The sequence below is a fragment of the Caretta caretta genome, chromosome 3 (assembly GCF_965140235.1).
Source record: "Caretta caretta isolate rCarCar2 chromosome 3, rCarCar1.hap1, whole genome shotgun sequence".
In the NCBI taxonomy this organism is placed as follows: Eukaryota; Metazoa; Chordata; order Testudines; family Cheloniidae; genus Caretta; species Caretta caretta.
Genome location: NC_134208.1, coordinates 29949513 through 29966202, shown reverse-complemented (window position 1 = coordinate 29966202; position 16690 = coordinate 29949513). Strand labels below are relative to the sequence as shown.

Sequence of the window (16690 nt, the reverse complement as noted above, 5' to 3'; positions counted from 1 at the left end):
TATACTTGTGAGGTTAATAGCCATCAAATGGTTAAGCATAATACTGAATATATTTCTTTCACAAGAGGACCAGAGAAGAGTCTCTGGTCCAGGAAACGTTTGTGGTTCTTTCTTGGGGTTGCCCCTTTCCAGTCCTTCCTTAAGCAGGAATCCCCAGCTTTTCTCTTTAGAACGGGGCTGTACTACTTTCTCCCTACCCAGGAGTCTCCCCAGCTCTCCTCCATGGAGCTGAGTTGTATATTAGCCAACTGGGGGGCCTTTACCAGCTTCTGCCCCAGCTAGTCCCCTTTCCTTAATTATCATTCATGTTGCTCAGCAAGGCAGCCTTTCACTGCTGGTATCTCCTGGCATCTGTTCTGCTGTGAGAGGAGGCAACCTTTATGCTAGTCCCTTTCTCCCAGGTCATTCCCAGTTGGTCATGTGAGAGGGGAGCTTTGCCCCACCCTCTTTGCAAAGCTCCCAGCCTTAAGTCCTTAAAGAAACAGTAACGGGATTTCCTTCTGAACGCTTCTTACCCCCAGGACTGCTTCCTCTCTCCCAGTGTCTCCCAAATCCTTGGGTATATAATCAGATCTTTCAATCTCTTAAAGAGCCGTGCCACATAATGGGTTAGGCAGACCATTAGGCCATACTACCCTTAAGGGACAGATAACCAAAGGCATTTTTGCTCCCCAGACCAATGTAAACATTAATGGAATTATGGTTCCTCCTGTTTTTCCCAGGACACTAACATTTGAAAGGAGTGAGTATTCCCTGAAAAGTTGCAAATCTCCCTCCCCCCCCCCCCCCGCCCAAGTTTGAGTTCTAGTTTAGAAAGCAGTTTTAACTAAGCTAGTTATAAAAACTGCATCAGCTAGCACAGCTTTGTCTATACTACAGCTCCAATTGGTTTTAAAACAAGACTGAATTTTTGGGAAAATGTTCCTTCCATAGATAACAGCTATGTTTTGAAGTGGTTTAAGAGAGAATCACAGTAAGTTTGTTATTTACATGACAAAGATGCACCTAAAACAAACATTGCAATTAAACAACCATACTTTAAAATCTATTTAAGATGTGGTAGAAGGACTTTTCTGAATTAAAAGTATAGTTTTATTGAAAAATTTACATGACAGTGTATGCCATTTTGAGTAATTACATATTTATTTTCTGCAGATTACAATAGAACCTCACTAACTGCAAGACTTCTGAATTACTGAATTTTGCAATTGGTAGTTAAGCAAAAGATAAAATAAAGTAAGGATAATACATCCTAAAAATACCCATTTGACTAGTACTGTTTTAATTATTGATAATGCTTTAGTATTGATCAGTATACTTTCCAATACATTTGTAAGAGTAATGAAATTTTAGTAATGAAACATCACCATTGCAATGAGATCTCAAGTATCTACTGAGAAGGGAATGCTGTTTTTATAGTGCAAGCTCTGTTTTGTGGTAATTAGCGAAGTACACATAAGTAATGTATAGTATTTCTGCCCATTCAGCTTCCAAGACTGTTATAGTGCAATCATGACAACATCAAGCATATTTAAGTGCAACTTACATCTATTTAAGAAATTATCTATGTTCTTGTTTTTCCTCAGTGCTGGAAAATCCAGATCAAGGACCAAAGAATTCAGGCCATCCTGAAAAGAAATAAAAATAAGTTAATTGTAAACATGTTTCTAGAATTTCAAAATTAACCTCTCTCTTAAAACTATTGTAATAAGTATGGTTCTATATTATTCAAGCACAGACTACAATCCCATTATGCAAATACAGTTATCTTAATGAACGAAAAGGATTGCACAGGCGCAAGGGCAGCAACATGTGTTTTAGAATTCTCCCTCACTCAAGGTATCGTTTCACTGGATTTCTGATCTTGAATTCGGACTCCCTAGGACAAGACAAATCAGAACTTCCCTACATCTTAAAACATTTTTGTTCTTTGAGGCACAGTAAGGCAATCCTCATTCTGAAATCAATTGTACAGAATAACTGGTTTCAGTAACTTTTATGAATGGGAAGCAAAGAGCTCCCCAAAATCTAAGTATAATAAAAGTCCAAAGAATATTTATAGAACAGAAAGAGGCTATTAAAAAAAGTTTAGTTATTGAAAATATTTCTTTCCCTTATCAACACTGAAGGGAAGTGGGACAGGTGAGTGAGAATCTCATCTAGAAAAGGAAAAATGCAAAATTTCTCCTCTAAAGAAAGCATATTAACTGGATTCCTTCTCTTAGAAACCAAAGCTCAAAAGGCTGTCTCCACAAATACATAAATTGTCCAATCATGAAGAAACAAAAACTGTTAAAGGAAGTTTCATGTATTCAGAAGAATCAGAGGTCATCCAAATCCCCCATCCACAGAAGCAGGCTGGAGAGCTGAGGGGAAATACTAATCAGGTGGGAAACAGCCAAAAGGTAGGACCAATATGGTCCTCAAGATGAGCATAATGAAAGACTTTATGTGCTACACATTTGCTACAACAGAGATACAAATACAAAAGAACACATATTCCTTCTCATTAGCATAAATTCACGAGTTAGGCCAGATTTTTGGTCCAGAAAATGTGATTATTAGGGCTGTCAAGTGATTAAAAAATTAATTGTGATTAATCATTGATTAATCATGCTGTTAAACAATAATAGAATACCACTTATTTAAAATACTTTTGGATGTTTTCTACATTTTCAAAATATATTGATTTCGCTTACAACACAGAATACAGAGTGCACGGTGCTCACTTTATATTTATTTTTATTACAAATATTTGCACTGTAAAAAACAAAAGAAATAGTATTTTTCAATTCACCTAATACAAGTACTAAAGTGCAATCACTTTATCATGAAAGTTGATCTTACAAATGTAGAATTATGTACAAAATTATGTACACTCCAGAGTAGTGGTGGACAACCTGCGGGCCACACGCGGCCCGTCAGGATAATCCGCTGGCAGGCCACAAGATAGTTTGTTTATATTGACCGTCTGTCTGCAGGCACAGCCGCCTGCAGTTCCCAGTGGTCATGGTTCGCCACCCACCACTGCTCTGGAGAATACCAGCACCAGAACCACTATCTTGTGGTTAAATGTACTGACGAAAAACTTGTTAAATTCCACAATTTTACCAAACTGGTATTCCTCAAGGAAAAAGGAGTTTGTATACAACCGACCTGCTATGTCAAAAGAACACAGTCAATATAACTCCTTATGCAGGAGATAATGTATTTTTTTTTTCAAAACAAGATAGTTCAGATCATTGGACAGCCTTTATTACATTCATTGTGTTCAATCCTCAATATTGTAAAACATTAATGATACACCCCACCATAGGAAAATACATAGGAAAGTTTAGGCTCTGTGTACGATGATGAATTAGCATCTGTTTAGAAAGGCAAAATGAGTGAAACCTCATGCTGAGGTGCAGACACTGTCAACTCAGGAGGCTAGGATATCACCTTGCAATAATGAGGTACACAATGTTCACTTGGGAACCTCAAATATTCACACACTGCCAATGCAAAGAACTAAGCAGCAGAGGGATTACGAAGCACCTGCGTTTAAGGTTCTCCCACTCCTTAGAAACAAACATCAAGCATTGCAAGAAGCTCACCAAAATACTGTCATACTTCTTAATGCTAATCAACTACTCAGCAAGTCCTTGAAGGCACTAAGAACTGAAGATTTAGAAATGCAGAAATTCAAATAGAGGGATTCAAGTATAGTGGAACAGAGCAAATGTCTGCATGAAACCTTTGAAACATGTAGTCATCCCGTAAGGTCTTTTGAAAGGTAGAGACTAATCTCTGGGCTGTTGGATGTCCAGTCTGCAATGCAGCTTCAAGCAGTAGGAATAGCACATTAAGGGTATGTCTACACTGCAAAGATAACCGCAACACTAAGTCTCAAAGCCCAGGTCAACTGACTCGGTCTCACAGGGCTCAGGCTGCATGGCTAAAAATAGCAGTGTAGATGTTCCTGCTCAGGCTGGAGCCCAGGCTCTGAAACTTGGCATGGGTAGAGGGTGAAGAATTGCCTAATCTGTTAATTTGGGTCTTCCTAGATTCTTTTCTACATGCAACATAGGAAAAACTAGACCTGTCACTGGGACCCCAACTAAATCTGTAACAATACTAACAAGATTTCTAAGGCCCAGATCATCCCTCCAATTATGTGTCCACAATTGCCATTGAAGCTAATAGGCATCGCACATACAATTAATTTATCAGCTATGTACATATAAAAGGAATAAAACTTGGATAACAAATTCTATTACTGCGTGCACTATAGACTGAAGTATCTTCCTCTGAAAAGCTGTGTCTGCAGATGAATACATCTATCTTGTACTGTCTGATGATGGTACGAGAGCAAGGCCATATTGCTGCTTGCATCTCTTTTCATAGGAGTCATGAAAATTTTCCACCGACAATGGAACTACTGGCATATTTGATGCTTATATCAGTAGGTTTTTCTTTGCCTTTTGTAAGATTCTAAGATACCTGCCTTAATCCAGTTATCTATGGAGGAATTGGAAGTGTTCTGCATTAGACCGCGTGATGATAATAAGGATCTCGAAGTCCTAAAGGTTTCAGTCTTCTTTTGATAGACATTATGTGTACCACATACATCTAGTTTATGCTAATCTCTCCCTTTGAATTCAAGGCGTTAGATGGAGGAATATAACAATATCATTCTGGTCATGACTAGGGCTGCCAGGTACTACAGTAATAGTATTTATAGAATTGGGAGTTTTGTTTTGGGATAAAAGGCTAAATCAGCCCTCTGTGGCTCCCCCGACAAATATTCCAACTCTGAAATTCTCTTATGGTCAGATGAGCATTATGAAAAAGGTTGCTAGACACTACACTGGAAAGTAAATATAAATGATACTGAGTTAGGGGTATCAAAAGGAAAGCGATGATACAGCTGAAAATTCCAAGTCCCAGTTGTGACGGGTTCCCCCTGGGGTGCCACTTGGAACTGGGATACCACTGAGCCTTCTGACCCACCAGCCAGGGCTCCCTCTCACACTATGCTGCTGTGACAAGCTGCAAAGCCCTCCAATCTTGCACTTTCACCAGCATTCACACAGGTAGGGACACACCCAGCTGCAGTTACATACAGGCTCTCTAACCACCAGCCTTCCCAGCCTGGGACCCCAGAGCAGTACCGTCCTGCCCTCGTCAAATCTGGCCAGTCTATAGGTTTAACATCCAGTCCGCTTCTCCCTCAGTGTGAAGAGCACCGTGCACACTTGTGATAACCCAGCTGAGATTTTCCCCAGACACCTTAGTCAAATGCACACTGGTCTGGATTAAAAGTTTATTAACTACAAAAGGATAGATTTTAAGTGATTATAAGTGACAGCAACAGATCAAAGCAGATTACCTAGTTAATAAACAAAAACACAAACTGAGTTTAACATACTAGATAGGCAGGATATGAATTAGCAAATTCTCACCCGAGTGATAAACAGGCTGGAAGATTCTTAAAGCACAAGCTGCCTTGGCTTTGCAGCATGGGTTTCCCAGGTTTTCATACACAGGCTAGAAATCCCTCTAGCCTGGGACCATCACTTCCCACAGCTGAGTCTTTGTTCCCCGGGTGTTTCCAGGTGTTGTTGTTGTAGGGAGAGTGAGGTACCATCATGATGTAATTTCCCCCTTTTATAACTTCTTCTCACTTGCTAGAAAGCTCTTCTGCTGTGACCTGGGTCAAACAGTTCCCATTGTGTGGTGCTATCTCTGAGAGGTTTCTATCATACATAATTCCTTGTGCTTGTGCGCATTTCCTCAATAAGCCATTAAAGATTTTTTGGCCTTTTTACTGTTGTACCTGAAAGGCTGCTTGTGGGTGTTTTCAACCTCACGTTTCAGTAACTCATACATAGTCAAACTTCGTAACTTCACATACAATGACAGCACATATAATCCAATGAGATATTAATGTCTAGCAGATCAAGACTTTTAGACTGATACCTCACACGGCATACTTTGTACAAAACATATCCTAATTATATGACAGTGGTGAATAAGGGGGAGCCATGGTGTCACACCAGTTTCCCCAAAGGAAGAGGAGAAATAACTCCTGATCCATTTGCTTGCTCATAACACTGTTTAAAGCTGTCACTGCTAACTTCCAGAAGTTTGACACAATCGTGTACTTTTTGAAGGCACTGCAGACACAATTGAAGCCATAAATATATAATATACCACCACAAACACGCAGATTTCAATTCTATAATTTCTACCTTTATAAATATGCTACCCTAGGAATTGCTATACCAGATCATACCCATAATACATCTAGTCTAGCATTCTAATAGTGGCCAGTACCAGATGGTTCAAAGGAAGGCACAAGAACCCCTGTAGTTGGCAGCACGTGGAATGTTCACTAAAAATTTAGATAATCCATTTACAGAAGTTTTTCTGAACATTACTGACAAACACCTCACAGACACTATTTGTAATCTGGCACAATAACTCACTTTCTTATATGAATCAACATGAACCATGTACAGAACTATGTGCAATGTAGTTTATAAAACAAAACCTTAAGCTACTCAGCAAAACAGAAACATAACCAATAAACAGTCAGATTTAAGGCTGTTCAGAATGGGTAATGTGAAAGGGAGACAGGTGAAGTTAAGAAGGGGAACTGATTATCTGAGTGCAGATGGGGACTGTCACTACCATTTAATAGAATCCAGCACAACGGGGCCCCAATTGCAATTGTGTACCACAGTGACTGGCTACTATGGACTACCAACAGTACAAACAATGGGGCTACAATTCCATAAGGTGGTTTTGATGATGCTGGAAACCTCAACTATCATCTGATTTTGTCATTCCTCAAAAGCCCTCAATTGACTATAGATCCATAATTGAGCCTGAATTTATCTTAGATACAGATCAGGGATGTTCATTACTAAATGTACCTGCATAGACTCAACAAGAAAACCTGTTCTTTTCCCAAACATCAACAGTCCTCCTAACTCCACTGCTCCCTACATGGACCCGTATCTCCTGCTTGCTCTCCATTTATTGTCACTGTCCCAGTTCACCTTAACTGCATTTGTATGTCCCTTCAGTGGCCCACCAAAGGCACCCACTCGCAGGTTTCCACCTCCCCAGTCATTGCCTCTCTTGCGTGGAGATTGGCATCTCATTCCCATTTGACTGGGGTATTCGTAGGCTACACTGTTCCCTGACTTCACTGTGTTATTCCCAGCAGAGACAGGCTGGGTTGCCCAAGCCCACCTGCTCGCTTTCTCTTCAGAGACAATTAAAACGCTGAATTGCTGTAATTATAAGTTACCGACAAAGCACTTCTTATACAAGCCTATTTTATCCTTAAGGTAAAAGGATGACAGAGAAACAGATCAAGAACAATAAAAGAACCTACACTCACGCTAATAAGCTTACCAGAGAACATCCCAACTCTAACATAGGCTCTGGCAGGAGCAGTCCCTCAAAACCTCACCCAAGGATTTTCCTTTGTGATCACAAGTTCATCACAGCTCCAGCTCAGAACAAGCACACAGTCTTATGGGGCTTCAGTAGCCACAGTCTTTCCATCCTACCCTAAGGATTGGGGCCCTCCGTGGACCAGAGGTCCTGTCCATTTGCTGGATCAGGAAGAAGGCCCTGAGCCACTTTAAAACCAGGCTATTTATCCAAAAATCCTTTCTTTGTCTGTTGGTTCCTGGAGAATCCAGTTTGCACTAGCATATGCGTACCTCTCTAGGGGCTGGCTTCAAAGGGCTGATATTAGAGAAAGTATATTAGCATCCCCCTCCAACTAGAGAAGGTACATATAATTCCATAACATATACACAATTACATTTTTAATACAATGGGCCCCCAAAGATATTAACCCTAATTCAATAAGGTTTAACTTAAGACGTTTCTCTTAATTTGATAAGGTTTATCCAGGATATTGTCAGTCTGTCACAGTCACTGTAATTTGTTTTTTTAAACTACTACTGAGCTGTAGCTCACGAAAGCTTATGCTCAAATAAATTGGTTAGTCTCTAAGGTGCCACAAGTACTCCTTTTCTTTTTACTCCAGAATCTGTACAAGCTGGAAGAGAATTGAAAATTACTTCTGACTATTTATGACCTACAAGGTCATTTTGCATTATATTTTGGATGGTTTTTTTTTTTTTAAATGCATGGATTACTATGTTCAATCTATATCTTAGTTATAGATCCGGGGGGGAAAAGGCATCAAATTATATATTTTAGTGATGCTGTACTAGAGGGTCCATACAATTGTAACAGTTAAATGTAAGTTATCAACATCACACCGTGACATTGTTAAAATGTCTTAGGGTGACGGCGTGTACTAGGCCTTTCAGGTCCTCCAGATGGCCTTGTGCTTCTTCAGCACTCCACCCCAGAAAAAAGGCAGTAGAGTGGGGTCCTCTTCGCTGCCTAAAGAGGTTGCAGGGGAGGCAGCCAATCAGAGCCTAGAAGGCTCAAGGACCCTGTTCCTGACTGAGGAAACCGTAGCAGCTGGACAGAGCAGTAGCTGGCTGGGACCAGAAAGAGTAGAAGGCTGGGAGACTCCACAGGTACAGAGACTGCGGAGAAACACTGCCTAAGCAGAGGTAGGACTCTGAAGCTCTCTAGGCACAGAGGCCTGGGAGAAAGAGCCCCGACAAAAAGGGTGAGAAACTTGTTATAAGCTCACCAGGCAAAGGAGCCTGTGAGAAAGAACCCTGAGAGAAGAGGGCAGAGATTGTTACCAACTCTCTAAGCAAGGAGGCCTGGGAGAGACGCTGCTTAAACGAAGAAAAGGCAGAGGACCCAAGAAGCTGATGGGACAGAGTGAGAAGCAACCCAGGCAATGCAGCAATAGACAATAGTGAAGGAAGCACCAGGTGGCTGCTAATTGTAGGGTCCTAGGGTTGGGACCCAGAGTAATGGGCGGGCCTGGGTCCCCACACAGGCCAAGGAGGCAACAAGTTTTGGTTGGCACTCAAGAAGGGGGCAAGTGCTTAAACAGGCCCAGAGACAGGACTCTGGGGAGGGGCCAACCTTTTGTTGGACTGTGCTACCCTGGAAGGGGTTTGTTTTCCATTTGTTTCACATACAGACTGCGTGTGACTCGGCTGAGTCACTGAAAACCCATCTAAAAAGAGAAACTGCCAGCACAGGGCACCAAAAAAAAAAAAAAAACAGGCATGTACCTCGCCAGCAAGAGACACTCGCGAGTGGCCACACCTTTACACTTATGTCAAGGATCCTTCTCTTCAACCCACCAATTCCTAAATTTTATGAAGACTGGAAAATTGTATCACTTTAATTATGCCAAATGTACAATGATTAGCTCTCTCTTCTCCCAGCTTTCCACAAATTCTGTTCATAAAAATTTAAACAGCTTTTACATGTAGCTGCCAATGAACAGTCATAGAAACTGAGATGACAATTATGCCACCTAGATCACTAGAAATCTTCCTAATTTCTGATGTCTATCATCCACAACGTGCAACAACAAAATCAGGACTAGTGAAAACAAGCAGCATTTCGAAGTCTAAAGTTTATCCTTGAAGTTGCATGTTTGTTTTAGGTTATATTTGTAAAAAGTGGGTTTTTTTTCTATAAAAGTAGAAGCTAAAAGCAAACCCAAAGGCCAATATTTCTGTGTTTTTGCTTAATCCTGGGAGAAGTGATAGAAAGTCTTATAAAAATTCTTTCAAAGAAAGCAAATTTTAAGGTTCACAAAAACATTAAACAAATATGAGGCATTTCATATACATGTTAATATTTATTGTATGAAAGACCTCTCTATATTTTAATACTTGACCAACTGATGTTTTAAGCTCTAAACAGTTGCTGAAGGGCATCTTTCACCTAAGAGCATTAAATTTGTATTACATTTATGAACATTGATGAGCATGCCTGGGCCAAAAGATTATACAGTAAAACAGACCATCCAAACTGAAGATAAGTAATCCAGGAAATGACATCCTCTGTTTAGGCCTCATTGATAAGTCATTCCTACCAGGAAATATGTTATTAAAATGATTTCACTGTTCACTTCCTCTTTCTGTTATTACAAAAGGTTTAAAGCCATCAGAACTAAAAATAGCAGGAACCAAACACACACATTGTTGGCAAAAGCAAAGGCAACCCCAGTCCTATCAAAAAAGATCTACTTGTGTAAATTCGCTTAAACACTCTTTATATTGCATTTCTCCAGCAGACAAATCTCAATTAAAAGTTTTTTTCAGCATTCTCCTGAATCAGAAGAGATGATTTCCCAGAACAATTAGCCACTAGGAATCCACTTTGAAAGTAGCCCTCAATTTTGCCTTCTAAGCAGGCATCCTGTACAGTTTGAAGACCTAAATAAATGGAGGAAAAATTAACTAAGGGAAAGCCTTGGAAACAAGAGAGAGCTAAACGTATGTGTTGTTCACTCTGACAAAGACAACTGGGGAGAAAACAGAAGCCACAAAACAGCCAGTCAAATTCTCTGCTTATATTTCAAGTAATCCCACTGAAATCAGCACAGAATGTGGCCTCACCTGTGTTGGCACTTAATTCTAAAGTTATAATGGCTGGTTGAGTCTGTTTGGGGTTTATGCCTTCATCAACCCTGTTCAGTCGAATGGCCTGGCCTACTCAGATTTAGACCCCGCCATACTATGAGCAAAAATGAGTTGGCAGAATCCAAAACATCTTTTCACAGTACCACCGGGTACAATACCAATTACATTTTTAGTGTTTTCAGTTCATAACTAATCTAGAAAACAAAATCACCTAGGTGATTTAGAAGCACAACTACTGACAATATAAACTCCTAAAAACAGAATATGCACTTTTTAAATGTATGCATACTTGAACTGACAATCCAATGGCTTTTTAACTGATTAAAACATTATAATATTCCCAGGTATGGATTTATCCGAGACCATAACATACCTAAAATACGCTTAAATGGTTTTGGACCTGCTGGAGTGATTACTTCTCTCCATGTTGTTGGAGCTACTATTACTAAATCAGGCTAACAAGCCATATAGCAACAACAGGACAGGAAAGGTGGTTGGATATTTATGTGAGACCCTGAGCTCTAGAATTAATTTCACAACTTCGCTCACCAAATCCTGACTTTAAATTACTATCAGGACATTTTAGAAGACTCATTTGTTCTTCTAGGACAGGGGTGGGAAAACTACGGCCTGGGGGCCGCATCCGGCCCTTCAGATGTTTTAATCAGGCCCTTGAGCTCCGGCTGGGGAGCGGGGTCAAGGGCTTGCCACGCTGTGCGTGGCTCCCGCAGATCCCATTGGCTGGCAACTGCAGCCAATGGGAGCTGCAGACGCGGCACCTGAGGACAGGACAGTGCGCCGTGCCCCCTGCCTGCGCCTCCGCGTAGGAGCAGGAGGGGGGACATGCCACTGCTTCCAGGAGCTGCTTGAGGTAAGCACCACCCAGAGCCTGCACCCCCAGCTGGAGCCCTCACCCTCACACCTCAATGCCTGCCCCAGCCCAGAGCCCCCTCCACCACCCTGAACTCCTAATTTCTGGCCCCACTCAAGAGCCCGCACCCCCAGCCGGAGCCCTCGCCCCTCCCGCACCCCAATCCCCAATTTCGTGAGCATTCAGGATCCACCATACAATTTCCATACCCAGATGTGGCCCTCGGGCCAAAAAGTTTGCCCACCCCTGTTCTAGAATGTTCCCAAAGCAAGACAGTAAGTAGAGGTACATGAAGGAAGTGATGGAGGGGGCTATAATCCCGGCAACATGTACTGTTGGGAGGTTTTATTGTTCTGGAAGACTACTTGAAATTTAATAGTTTTTTTCAGATTACATTATTTGAGTTTAACTGTATGGAATCTCGTAGTTTAGACTTGTGACTAAAAAGAAATGTATTCAAATATATCTGAACGTAGTCGTCATCTACAAGTAAATACATATTTAGACATTTAAACCATGTAACATAGACAACAGGTTTCAGTGAAATGTGGTTCTTCTCACAGATTTTGCACCTGGACAATATTTAAAACAATTTTTCAGGGGTTATTTATTTATTTGACTATTGGGGGGAAAAACATCTTGATTACCATTTATAGTACAGTAGCACATACGGTCACCACTCACATCCTCTTAGGCAGTGTACACATAAAGAGATACGGCCTCTGCCCTAAAGAGCTTACAATGTAGTTTAAAATGGAATTTACAGATGAACAAAGTAAACAAACTAGAGGAGAGGGGTGAGAAGAAGGAGCAGCAACAGTATATTCATAACTTACTTGTTGAACACAGGTTTTACAGATAATTCATATTTTCAATATTACAGTGTTATTTAGCAATAAAGACTCTAAAAATATTATATATGTACTTTAGCCAGAAATATTTCAATTAAATATTATTTCCACTTCTATTAAATGTCACCATTTGTCTCCTCCCACAGCTCATCTGCTGCCATTTTTGTCCTCAGACTCCAGCAATATAAAACAAATTCTAGGTCTACTTTTGCTGTGACAGTGCAATCATAGAAGATTCAGTCATCTAGTATAACCTGTCCTGAGCCAAATGTCACTATATATTTATAAATTCCTTAGTTGGTTTTAATTTTTGATTTGGCATTGCTCTCAAAAGAGCAGACAAGCATAAAAATGCACAGAGTCCTAAATTAAAAATGTTTAATAAATACAGTATTAAGGGTAATTTCTTTCCTGTTAATTTGGCTTCTCCAAGGTTTCCAATAACGTATCATACAACAGGCTTCAGCAGAAGGACACAGGAAAGCAAAATAATTCCGATTATTACTCTTCCACAAAAGTAACTGGCTGTATCAACTCAGTTGAAGGCTTCCCAAACAACCAAACTGAATTTACACCCAAAAAAAAATTAAAACAAAAAATCAAAACTCGAAGTAGAGTTGGAAAAAGAGAAACTAATGTTCAAGGTTCAAGTCGTACAAAGTAGTCCTTTCCAATGCTGACAAGTCACAAGATATTGATCAAAAATTTTAACTGATCCACCAGTTTAGTAAAGCTTTCTGACAATGGTCCAGAATATAGCAAGTGAATGCAGAAAGTTTCAGATCAGACTACAATATAATTTTAATCCCTAGTAATATTGGTAGAAGACTAGAGTTTTAACTGGAACGTTTCCCAGGTAAACGGTATACTTAAGTAAACCATTATGGTCTAAACAATTAGCTTAGAGTACTATGAATAAATACCCACCAATACATTTTACAAGAAGCGAAAGAGTATAGTTTAAACAAAAGTATATGCCACTACCTGTTTTAAATTAGAAAATGAACAGACTAGCAGCAGCGGGAAATAAAACACACATTTTATTTCTGCACTAACATGGAAGCATTATCAGCTAAGAAGCAGAAAATTCCTTCAATCCTCAGAACTTTACAATAATTATGACACACTTATTGATAGAAACATGCATAAGATTTTGTTTACAAAATTTTAGAAAGGAATTTGGTTTACGAAGTATGTTTTAACAATTCCATTTAAATTAATGTCTCACCTTTTTGGGTAACTGGTATCAAAAGTAATTACACTGTTCATAAATATAAATCACACTTAATATTTCAAATTTTCTATTTAAAATGGAAACCACATATACCTTGCAAATGTCAAGTGTCAGATTGTAAAAGTGTTTTTTGAAAAGATAAAAGTGCATTCGCAAAGATTCTCATTTCATACTTAGCATCTACTACATTAGGAATTTAAGAAAAATTAGCTGGGACTACATTACATCCCTCGGTTCAACATGTGTTCAAGAAAGTACCAAACTTCCCTAGGAACCTTAGTACTGCAGTTAGATTCACTGATAATTTTCTCTCCCAAGAAGAAAAAGCATACGTTATTCAAGCACATGCATGTGAATATATGTTTAACAATACATATTCTTATAAATACATATTCAGGCATTTTAAAAAGTTATTTTCTTTTACTAGAGAAGTCTGACAGACATATTTTATATGCCAAACTCTGCTCCAGTTGTAAGTGTAACAGAAACATTCCAGCAGTTGAATCATTCTGACATGTGCATGCAATTTTGACATGTGCATGTAACATCCTAGGCCTAAGGAACAGAGGAGACCTTCTGCAGAATACTACTCCTGCTCCAGTATGAACGGAGGGCACATTTTTGGGGACTGACCATACTGATTCCTGCTTCCTAAGTTAAAACCTGAAGGACTCTGCGAAGAGATAACCTCCAAGGAAGTCAAATTGGCATTTCCAACCGTCAATAGCTTCAGGCAAGGCAATTAAGAGGATACTGGTCCTGACCTTCATCTTCGTGCCTACTGGAATTAGAAATGGAAGAGAACACATCACTTCATATAATAATCCCAATAAAAAAGGGTTCATTTTCCATGGCCTCCTCTCTGAAGCAAAAAAGATCCAACTTCCTGTTGTTGTTTGAAACAAATCAGTCTGTGGAATCTCCCATTACTGGAACACTGCCTGAGAAGCTCTGCTGTTAAACTCCCACTCCTTCAGAGACAGGATCAGCTATTCATCTTAGACATTAAGTTGCCTTCAATGAGGAAAGCACTGTTAGGGGCCAGTTTTCTACCCAATAAAGGATCCAAAAGGCTGCTTATTCTCAGCTGAAAACTGTTCCAGATGCCCTGAGAAGAACTGCTCTCTCTTTATTGTTAAATCTAGTAGAGGAGTGGAATCAACAAAAGAGCTGCTTGCCCTCTATTAATTTCTGTAGGCTTAACTCTGACAACTAGGTAAAGCCAGCAGCTTTTCTTTACCCCTTGCTTTAATTATTGCTTTATCCAGTGGCTAACCAAAACTTTTCCCTTTGCATTTGGACGAGTCCATTAGATGCATTGCCCAAAACAGCAGTCAAAGTTGTCTTGAAAATATGGATGTTCCCATACATTTAGCCACAAAGGACAGGGCATGAATGAGACACTGGAAACAAAAGCTGCAGGCAATGGAAGTTAAACATAGGGTAGATTTAAGGTCTTTAACCTTCCCTGAAGGATCCTCCAATTAGAAGCTGGTCCATGCCAAAGAAGTAGAAACCACAGAGGTGCAAAAGATCATTTCTTCTGAGGGAGGCTTCAATTCTTCTATTTGTGGTTGATCTTATAGGGGTGGGTGACCTATTTGTTCACTAAAAAGCCCCAATTTGGAGGAGATTAACAGTCTGCCTTTGACCTGGCTACAGCATAAAACTTCTAGGTTTATTTATTTATTGGGGTGGGGTGGGGTGGGGGTTATGTCTCTTTATAATTGCTGGGTTGCTCCCATTCAGAATTAATTCCATAATTGATCATGGAAGTGGAGAATTTCATATCTTGTCAGATGCATATTTTGCTCAAGATTGTGAAGTTGCTGGAAGTAAAATAGATTTACCTTCTCAAAATCTGCCTCAGGAGAGATTTAGATCCCAGCAGTAGTTATACACCCAACATAACCACAGCAGTGTCAATAGCAAATTATACAGAAGGCACTAATGAGCATTGGTGGAAAGTTTCCTATGAAACACTAAAGGAATTCACAAAGAAGGACAAGAAAAGGAGTGCCAATTAAGGCTGCTTAAGAAAAACCCACAAAAACATAAAAAACAGACTAGAACTTCAAAACACACTTACACACTCACATACCCCTTTCCAATCATAAACTTGAGAGAATTATGTAACCTATAAATAAAAAGTGTATTTGTTCATGCTAAACACATTTGAAACAGTGCTACCTATCCAATCTGGCTTCTGGCTAGCTGCCCTCAATTCTCCTCACACAGGTTGAATCTCCCAACATTCCAATCTGGTTTGGTTGCTACAGTGACTTTGGCCTCTTGCTAAAACATAAAAGAAAACTCCACTCTTTCTGGATAGACCCCAAGTCCAAAACACAAACAAAACAAATGAGTCTTGCACCCCAATGTCAAACTGGGCACAGGCCGTCCCTCCAGACTTGAACTGTGGCTTTGGGAAGGGGGACTGCCTTTTCTATGCTCTTGATGCTCCTTTTGTTGGTGCCCACACAGTATGGAGGAGAAGGAAGCAGCCTGACTCAGATGCAGAGGTGAACCAAGGACAGGCAGGGGGTTAGACACAATAGCGGCCGGGGAGGGGAAGGGGGAGGGAGGGAGAAGAGGAGACAGAAGCAAAAGGGACTGATTGAATGAGATATACTACTAAGGGACACGGGCAGAAGATACTCTAACCATTGGAGCATGCTTCCTTCCAGAATATGGACTTGAATTTATGATCACCAAGTGTCAACATTTTTCTGCTAACTATGAAATCATTTGCATAAGTCTCTCTCAACACACAACAGGAACTGATGGAAAGGATAACAGCCTACTGCTGCTATAATTTACTCTGCTAGCTCTAGTTGCAGAGGTCAGAACTGTGGATTTAAGAGTTTCAATGCTACTGATAACCCATGTGAGAGTCAATGTCACTTTACACAACTGAATGTGTTTTTTCAAAGGTTAGGGAAATACATTAAAAATCGTTTAAAAGAACATTAAGGTTTCAAAGTCAGGCACTCAACATTTAGGAAATGCCAGATTTAAAGTTTACCTGTGCAATTAAGGAACCCTGTGCATAATGTTTTGTCGTGTAGTCTTTAATTACATGATGTGACAAAGTTCCTCCTCTGCCTTGGTGGGTCCTGCACTTATCAGCGGATTTGCTCGCCTCAGAGATTAACAGCAGCAATCAGTTTGGCCACTTTTGCTAGTGGCTCAA

At 40.0% G+C, this 16690-nt stretch overlaps 1 protein-coding gene across 2 annotated transcripts in view; it reads right to left on the bottom strand.

Moving 5' to 3' along the window:
• The window catches only part of ROCK2 (Rho associated coiled-coil containing protein kinase 2), a 171623-nt gene that overhangs the window by 94844 nt on the left and 60089 nt on the right, over positions 1–16690 (bottom strand). For both annotated transcript variants that reach the window (XM_048845516.2, XM_048845517.2), the window contains exon 2: positions 1547–1628. In XM_048845516.2, coding sequence (XP_048701473.1) covers positions 1547–1628 — 82 coding nt within the window. The remainder of the gene's footprint in view (positions 1–1546; positions 1629–16690) is intronic.